This window comes from Naegleria fowleri (genome assembly GCF_008403515.1).
Source record: "Naegleria fowleri strain ATCC 30894 chromosome Unknown tig23, whole genome shotgun sequence".
NCBI classification, from domain to species: domain Eukaryota; phylum Heterolobosea; class Eutetramitea; order Acrasida; family Naegleriidae; genus Naegleria; species Naegleria fowleri.
In genome coordinates this window covers 53430-62863 of record NW_025407955.1, presented here as the reverse complement: position 1 = coordinate 62863, position 9434 = coordinate 53430, and the positions used below count along the sequence as shown (strand labels likewise).

The following is a 9434-nucleotide window of genomic DNA, read 5'->3' as shown; positions in this document are numbered from 1 at the left end:
ATAAACCACTTGATGGCAGGCAATTCATGTCAAATACACGAACAGATCCATCCTTGCATGAAAAATAGAAATAATTTGGATAAATACTTGATGAGGATGGATTGGCCATGTAGAATGACAATACTTCACATATTTCTGTTTAAATTTCTTCAATAATTCTAATTTGGAGGGTTTGTTTATTCCATCAATAGAGCTAGTTACAATCCTATCATTTCCATAACAATGAACAGTATTCACATATCCAGAATGTTTTGGTGATATTGAAATTGGAGATAAAAAGTTTTCTACTGTCCCACACTTTCACAAAACCATCATAGGAACCACTGAATAATAAATGGTCATTAGTGCCACCACCACCAACACCATTACTATTACTACTACTACTACCATTACTGCTCGAACTGAAACACTTCACAGTTGATTCATGTGCTTTGACAACACTAGTTGAGAGATGATTTCTTCTAGTATCCATTTGTTGTTGAATGGATCCATCATGCCTCCCAATATACAGCAAAGATAAATGAGGTACGGAATGCAAAGCGTAAATGGATCCATAATGATCATCATCATGACGTGAAGAAGGAGTAAAAGTTCTTCTGCTGAAGGTAGGACTTGTAAAAGTGGGAGTTGTAGTTGACGTTAAATTATGAAGATCACTCCATACTTGTTGTTGAATCATCATCATTGGGGTTGATGAAGGAGATAAGGAACAGAGAGATCTCTTCCTCCAATATAGAGTTGTGGTATTGTCATTATTGGCTATTCCTTCATGAGTGTTCTCTCTCACTTTATCGGAACAATGATTGAGAGTGGTGATGATGGTTTGCATTGGATCTCTGTCTGATGTGAACAAGAATTTTTAAAAGGATTCCAATGTCTAGTTAGTTGGATCTGTCTGAGGTGGTTCATCCTAGAGTTGAATTGCATACCCTTCATATTCTAGACAGTGTTGTTGAATGAATCTTTAAGAACACCATCACACTACTGCATGATAACATTCGTTGATGTATGCAAACTTTCACATTGGCTTCAGCCAACAATCATTTACAACTGTTCAAATGGTAACATCTGTCATTTTCTTTTTTGCTTTTCATATGGTAACATCTGTCATTTTCTTTTTTGATAATGAACAAGACACCTTATTTTGCGCATTTGAATGGTGCAGTGAAATTGTCACCTGTTATTCTCCAAGGAGAGTCGTCGTCGTTCCATTTCGTACTTCTTTCCATACATACTGCTCTTTAAAAAATATCACATCCATCACTCACCCATCCACAGAAACGTAACACATGTCACCATCATCATCGCTTCATCCTCGTGACCATCCTCACAACACAAGTGGTCGTGTTGGAGGTCTATTATCAGTTTGGGAAAAAAGAACAGAAGAAGCACAACAACAACAACTCTCCCGATCACCTCATCATCACCACCATCACTCCTCCTCCTCTTCATTGAAATTATTCTCCAAATCATCATCTCACTCCTCCATCATGTCGATGACAAGTCATGAAAAATTAAAAATTTGTGTCATTGGAAATCCAAAATGTGGCAAAACATCACTCGTATTGTCTTATTTGGAGAGTGATCGAGAATTACCACATTCAACATTGGATGAAATTACAACAAAAAGTATGTATAGTACTATTAATTACAATGAACACAACAAATATTTGGATCACACTGTAACACAACAACCATCTCCATTCATCATATTATATTGTAACAACACATTCCTATCATCATATTTTATTGTAACAACACATTCCTATCATCATATTTTATTGTAACAACACAAAAGTCATTCATCAAGGACATGAAATCTCTCTCACCATTTCAGATACCAATGGATCGGATGATTATGATCGATATCGAACTAAAATCATGTATCCTCATTCCGATGTCTTTATTATTTGTTATTCCATAGTTTCAAGACAACACTATGAAAATGTGAAATTGAAATGGATACCTGAAGTGAAAATGTTATGTCCAAATGCATTAATTGTATTGTGTGCCACTAAATGTGATTTGAGAGATGATCATCGATACATTTCAAATACTTCTCATATTGTTTCAAGACATGAAGTGAAGAAATTATTATTAGATTCACAATTAGATCCATCTGCCTATGTGGAATGTTCTGTCTTTGATCAAGGTATGGGTGTTAAGGAAGTATTTGATAAGGCCATTCAATTGTATTTGAATTCATCATCCAATCATCATCATCATCATCATCACCTCTCGTCGTCCTCACAGGATAAAAAGAAAAAATAATAGGGCAATTCAGAATGGTGGACATGAAAATAATAGGGCAGTTCTAATGATTTTCAGAATGGTTGACATGACCTTTTTAAAGAAAGGATTGCCTTAATATTGCTGTAAAATAAAGTGAATGTACACATAATTGATCGTTCTTTGTCACACAAGCGATGATGCTTCGTAAAAGAAGTGTTTTGAAAACAATAGGCTTGACCATTTCGAATAATATCACTCCACCTAAACAACTTTCTAACCAACTCCTATATCGCACCTTCTCAGCAATCTGCGTCTGCATTTGTCCTATCTCAACCCTTCCAGTTTAATTAAAAAAGTTTAACAAGACTTAACCAATTTGACATCTTTGTTCACCATTACCTTAATATGATATACTCTCAACTTATTCATCATTGATTTTTTGCTGACCAATATAGTTCTTTACAAAAGAATTGTTCTGTAATGAAAACAATAAACAAAGCTGTTGATTTAATCACATATATCTCCAGAACTGGTGGTTTGGAGAGGACACAACCATCAACACCAATTAAATATTGTAGAAAATAAAATTTTGTTAAATAACATGATAATTCACTACAAATCTATTTCTCACAAACTAAATTCTATTGTACACAATATAAAGTCAATTATATTCCAATATTTACCACAGCGCGTAACGTAATAATTAATGATTGAAACAGATAACATAATAACAAGACAGAAATATTCTTTAATTCTGCTGTTATTATACAATATATTATGTTGACTGGTAATTATTATCCATTGTACTACCACAATTACAGTGCGGTGAATATGTAACTTCTTATAGTATTACATGTTTAATGAGTATTAAAAATAATTTGATATTACTTCATTTTATAAAATATCAATATATAATATAAAAGTATTCATGAAGATAACCAATAACATGATCAATAATTGTAACTATATTGTTTGATGTTATATTCATAATGAATTTTGTGATATTTTTAATTTGTTTACAGTTTATTGATATAGAGTTAATGTCAATCGTATTCTAAAATAGAAAATTGAACATGACTTGTAACTCGACAATAATTAGTAAATATCGATTGTTTTTTGATGTCTCTGGACCACCACTTTTGGAGCACCAATGGTGTATATACCAACAGTTGTGCCGAGAATAAGTTTATAGTAGTATGTGATGTACATTGAGAAATCCACAAGAATGGATATTAATTAGGGAATAATATCATTGTAAAATTGTTGGAAAAGAAAGATTAGAAATAAAAGAAGTCAAGCAAAAAACAATGCCTATCCCCTCATTGATTTCTTATCCAATTTGGTTAGTTCAGTAAAAATAAAAAATAAAAAAATTGACCGTGTGACTGATTAACTGGGTTGCTTTGCTCTTTAGATCTGTTTTGCTTGTGAATTGAAGGTTGAACATATTTTTAGCGTTACAAAACACTTCTTTTCAATGCTGATGTGGGAATGGTTTGATGGAGCCCTAACTGAATAACTAGTAATGGCGACATTAACAAAGGATTGTCATTGCAAAAGAACAGAAGTGATTTGTAATGAAAACAATAAGGTTGATCGCTATTTTATTTAAAACCTCTCCATCAATTACTAGTTATTCTCTAATTGTTCTTTCTTTGATGGTGACCATCTACCACATATTCATATTCCACTAATTCATTTGCACTCGAGTACATTTGAATAAAGTTCATCAATTGTTTTCCAGCCCAAGTTGGAACTAAAACAGCCAATAATACATTCTTCCAAATTCCAGCACTCAATGCTTGGTTATAGAAATACAATGCATACAACATGACATAGAACATTTCATTACCAACACACAAAATTGCCATAAATGTTCTATTTGTGTAATACAAGGCCAATAAATAACTTCTCTTCCAATCGACATCTTTGTGACTCTTTGTACCAACAACGAGACTCACATACATTCTAAACCAATGTGAAACAAAATCTAAAATATTCAACAAAATGAAATACGAAGTATAGGATGGATAGAATTTAACAAGAATTGTAACAAGAGCAGCAGTACTGAATCGATCAGTCACCATATCAAGAACTGCTCCAAATCTGGAACATTGATTGAATCGACGAGCAGCAATGCCATCCAATCCATCCAACACAAAACTAGTGGTATAAATACAAATCACAGTCAATGGATAGGATTCATAAATAAAGAAGGAGAGAAGAGAGAGAAACACACGAAGATATCCAATGAGGTTTGGAATGTAGGCATAGATTTTATAGGCCTCCGATGGTGAAGCAACTGATGATGACAGGGTGGTCATTTTTAATAAAAAATTACAAAGTGAAAATTTTTTTTTGAAATAAGATAATTATAATTAATAATAGATTATCTTTGTTCCAATTATGAAACGCCTTTATGACCATTTATGTTGTAAACAGCGCACACTCATTGTGTTGAGGGGTATCACGAGGTATCAAAAGCTGGACAATATCGATAATAAGAAGGGGTTATAGCTCAGTTGGTAGAGCGTGTGCTTTGCATGCACAAGGTCTAGGGTTCGATTCCCTGTGACTCCAAAAATTTTTTGTTAATTTCATAATCCAAAGTGCTTTTTGGGTGAGTTAAATTGTTTTTGTTTTGATCCAGTTTGATTGGATTGATTTATTATTTAATTCAACAATTATTGCTAGTCATTTTTGGATTTTTGTTCTAGTTGTGGTGAATAATTTTATGAAAGTGTATGATATATGTCAAAAACAAACCACATAATTTACTGCTTCAATTTCTGTTTTCTGTACTCGGCAAGTGTCATCTTTTTAACTGGAGCATTAGTGGTGATGGTATTGATGGTTTTCAACAACGATGGTGGCGGAGCAGTGACTGCAGTCGTATTGGCAGTGCTTACCTCCACTGGGGCTGTGAGATCCAAATCAAAATCGTGTAATCCACTTGAGGAAACAGTCTTCTGAGTCATGTAACTGCTGCTACTACTACTCGAGGAGACCAAGTTGTTCTTTGTGGAATCCTCTTCTTTCTTAAAAGCTGTTGTTGGTAGGGGTTGTTCCTTTTTTGATTCTTCTTTTGGACTCTCAGTAGCTAACACAAAGAAGGATGAGTTGGTCTTTCTACGAGAGAAGGGATCTAATTGACCTGATCCTTGAGTGGTCAAAGCATTAAAAGTTTGATGCTTTTTTCGGTGTTCATGTGCAGCTTGATCCATTGCTCTATTCTTGACATTGATTTTACCCAATTTCTGAGCAGTTGGAGAGAGAAAATCAATTTTAGAATATTCAGCTTCTAACTTTTTCAATTCTTCTTCATATTTAGCTTTTTCATTGAGAAGAGATTCATCGGATTGTCTCTCTGAACGATCATCCTCTTCATTATCTTCATTATCTTCATCATTCATCATCATGGATGAATTTTGTTTTGATTTTCCTAAACTTCTCAAATACAATTCATCCATAATTTCCTTAATCTTAGTTTTGATTTGACTAATCTCTCTAGTAATGGATTGTTTGTTCTTTACAATTAAACCTCCTTTCAACATTTTCTTTTCTTTCAACATGTTTTCAATTTCCTTATCTGTATATTTGTATTCTTTCAAATTCTTCCATTGTTGAATTTTGTGTTCAATAAATTTGAGAGTTGGAAATTTTTCACCAACTTTTTCCATTTCACTCTTCCATGCTCGAAATTCATTTTCTTCAATTTCCTTACTGTCACTGATGGCACTCATTTGCCATGTCCTTTTTTGTACACCAAATTGTAATAACAATCCTTTTCTAGTCTTTTCTGCGTTGTTCACTCCAAATGGATAATCCTTGCTCATGTCTTGTACTTGAACAATTTGGCAGAGACGATACGTCTTTTTCTGTGCACGTTCATTGTAGCCAACAAGAACCCTAACAAATGCCTTTTCAACACTTTCTGAAAAGTAAGGTTCTTTAAACTCTTTTTCAAGAGCAGATCTTCGAATGAGAATCTTTTCCAAGTCTTCTTTGGTGATTTTACATTGACTGGATTCATAAATATCTTCGTCTTCTTCTTCTTCCTCTTCTTGATCATAGTCTCTCATTGAATTTGATCGTGATTCATATTCAACAGCATTATCACCTTCATCGGAACGACGGTCTGCATCATCACGTGTATGTTTTCGTTGTTGTTGTCTTGATTCTTGATTGTCCGACAGATCGTTGTCATCATCGGATGTTGAAGGTTTGGATGATCTTTTTCGTACTCTCTTTGCCGTTGAAGTGGAACCACGTTTTGATTTGTTGTTCTTTGGAGCCTCATCCTCTTCTTCATCCAATTCTAAATCTAATTCGGGATCATGATAGGACTTTTTACGAGATGATGATGAGGTCGAATGACTAGATGATTTGTTGGGTAATGATGTAAGAGTAGTGCCACTACTACTACTCGCAGATGCTGGGACTGTTGTAGGCATCTTCTTTCCACGTTCAATCAATCTTCCTTGTTTTCTCAAAATCTCTTTTCGTTTTCTCTTCTCATTACGCTCCTCATAACGTTCAGATAGGATTTTCTCACGTTGTAATTCAGAGAGTGAGTCTAGATAGGCTCTATCTTCTTCATCTTTGTAGTAATCAGAATCATATTCATCATCCAAATCTTCTTCTCTCACGTAGTAGGATGATGGATCTATGGTTTGTTGTGTGTTCGATGATTTTTGCTTTTTGTTGTTGTCTTCGCCTTCCGAAGAGTGATCGTGTTGAGAGTAATCGTCATCACTGTCTTCATCGCTGCTGACTTTTTGTTGGCGATTGCGTTTGGACATTTTTTTTGGGGTAAGAAGGCAATTAACATTAATTGGGTTTTTAAAACTCCCTTTGTGTGTTTTCTATCGATATTATTTGGGTTGAACAATACACAGTGGTACAAGCGAAAATGGCTTGGCGTTATCCAAAAACTGTGTTGTGCATGATGCATAAGAGAATATGGAATACTCATTGAAGTATCGATACGAATGAGTAATTATTTAATGAAAATCTGCAACGAATTTGGTGAACTGAAAAAATGTCCCTTTCTTCGAATGAACAAGATGGTGTGGACAACAACCCTACGAAGGAACCACCAACCTCTTCATCTCCGATGATGATGCATCAACAACAACAACATGATACAAACCTGAACCAAAATCACCATTCCACATCCAATAGATCTTTGTCCAACACCATCACCACTACCACGGACAAGACCGATAAGAAAAGAAAAACTCAATCCAACAAGAAGAATTCAAAAAACAAGAAAAAGAAAGAAGAAGAGGATGACTCGAATCTGATGAGAGGTGAAGAGGATGACTATGGTGGGGATGATGGTACAATTGGGATGATGGATTCCAATCTATTGGATATGAATGATGATGTCTTGATCGATGATGATGAGGAATATTCACAAGAATCCTCAACCATCTCATTCTCAACAAGAAACTCCTCCTCCTCCTCCACTAAAATATATTTTCCATTTGTCCTTTCTCTTTCCTACAATGGAATACCATTCAATGGACTACAAATTCAATGTGGTGATAATTTGAAAAAACATCCTCATATATTAACCATTGAAGCAGTGTTATTGGACATACTCGTTGGAGAAGATGGATCTCCAAATGATGCTGTTGCTGCTGCTTCTACTACAACCTCCTCTATTGAGACTATCTCTACTACTGATACCACTACCACCACCTCTACTTCTCTGTCCACTACCTTCACTACCTTCACTACCACCTCTACTACTACTACTGCCACCCCTTCTACTGAGATCTCCACTCCATTTAAATTCATCAAATCAAAGAATTTAAAACAAGTCAAATTACAACGTGCTTGTCGAACCGATCGAGGAGTATCTGCAGTGAGAAATGTTCTTGGATGTGTCATGACATTACCAAATATTCATAATAACAAGGATACATTTACATTTAATTTAAATGATGAATTGAAAGAATTAAATCATCGAATCAATAACCATTTTAGAATTAAACAATTAAACTTACAAGATCAAGTAAGAATTGTCAACATACAAAGAGTACCAGCTAGATTTATAGTACATCATTGGTGTCAATTTAGAAGATATTTATATCTCTTACCTCTCAATGCATTAGATTTGAATCATAGAAATATTCTCATGACATGTACCAATATATTTCATTTACAAAGTATTGAACAAAAGATTGAAAAGATGAATGAATTATTTTCATATTTTGAAGGAAGACATTATTTTCATAATTTTACAGTGGATGCTACTCCTGGAAGTGATACAAGTGTGAGACATGTCAAGTCTATGCGAGTGATTCAAGTGGTGATTCAAAGGAATGATTCAACTCTTGTCTTTTGTCCTACTAATACGACTACGACGACTATGAACAACAACAACAACACCACTAATACTACTACTAATACGACTACGACGATGACTACTAATATTACCTCTACAAGTACTCCCATCACCACCTCTCACCAACTTGAAATACCTCATCTCATGATTGAAATTAGTGGACGAAGTTTCATGTTACATCAAATTAGAATGATGATTGGAACAGTGATTGCACTGATGAGAGGATTGTGTACTAAATTCAATCATGTTGTTTCTACAATCTCAACAACAGAAACCTCACCCATTGCCACCTTCTTTGAAGATCAATTATTCTCCAAAGACTCTCTTTTACTTGTTCCAATGGCACCCAGTGAAGGACTGTTTTTAGATTCGTTGGACTTTCCAAATTACAACTCAAATGTGGTTAAGAAACCATTTTCACCAATTGCATGGGAAGGTGAATTGAATGAACAAGCAGAACAATTTAAGAATCAAGTGATTATTCCAAATATTCTCAAAGTACTCAAAGAAAAGAATGTCATGTTGAATTGGTTGGTGGATTTACATTGCAACAAGTCAAAATACTTTGTCAAGCCACCACCACCAAAAAAGAAAAATAAATAGTGATGATGCATATTGGGAATTAATATTACATGACAGTGAGATCGTATAATATACGTTATTGTATTAGAAACAAAAAGTATATTAAAATGTCAATGAGAGATCGACCACCGAGATCGACCGTTGAGAGTCGACTTTTTAGTCCTGTCAGGCAGCCCCAAACCCCGCCATGACAAAAACTACAACAAAAAATTGTCCTCCACACCTTCAACCGACTTGATTCGCTCTTCACCTTCCTACCTCCTTT

General features: G+C 34.6%; 5 protein-coding genes across 5 annotated transcripts; 2 read left to right on the top strand and 3 right to left on the bottom strand.

Moving 5' to 3' along the window:
• Positions 1-208: 208 nt before the first annotated feature.
• On the bottom strand, positions 209-829 carry FDP41_001268 (uncharacterized protein; the record flags this gene model as incomplete). Its single annotated transcript, XM_044703225.1, has 1 exon — positions 209-829. The coding sequence occupies one exon, from the start codon at positions 827-829 to the stop codon at positions 209-211; it is 621 nt and encodes a 206-aa protein (XP_044564313.1).
• A 460-nt stretch (positions 830-1289) lies between these two features.
• Positions 1290-2271, top strand: FDP41_001267 (uncharacterized protein; the record flags this gene model as incomplete). Its single annotated transcript, XM_044703214.1, has 2 exons — positions 1290-1629; positions 1799-2271. 2 exons carry the CDS (start codon positions 1290-1292, stop codon positions 2269-2271), a joined length of 813 nt encoding a protein of 270 aa, XP_044564312.1.
• Positions 2272-3872: 1601 nt separating this feature from the next.
• Positions 3873-4556, bottom strand: FDP41_001266 (uncharacterized protein; the record flags this gene model as incomplete). The annotated part of the gene is made up of 1 exon (XM_044703203.1): positions 3873-4556. The coding sequence occupies one exon, from the start codon at positions 4554-4556 to the stop codon at positions 3873-3875; it is 684 nt and encodes a 227-aa protein (XP_044564311.1).
• A 450-nt stretch (positions 4557-5006) lies between these two features.
• FDP41_001265 (uncharacterized protein) lies at positions 5007-7034 on the bottom strand (the record flags this gene model as incomplete). The annotated part of the gene is made up of 1 exon (XM_044703192.1): positions 5007-7034. One exon carries the CDS (start codon positions 7032-7034, stop codon positions 5007-5009), a length of 2028 nt encoding a protein of 675 aa, XP_044564310.1.
• A 239-nt stretch (positions 7035-7273) lies between these two features.
• Positions 7274-9190, top strand: FDP41_001264 (uncharacterized protein; the record flags this gene model as incomplete). Its single annotated transcript, XM_044703181.1, has 1 exon — positions 7274-9190. The coding sequence occupies one exon, from the start codon at positions 7274-7276 to the stop codon at positions 9188-9190; it is 1917 nt and encodes a 638-aa protein (XP_044564309.1).
• Positions 9191-9434: the final 244 nt, after the last annotated feature.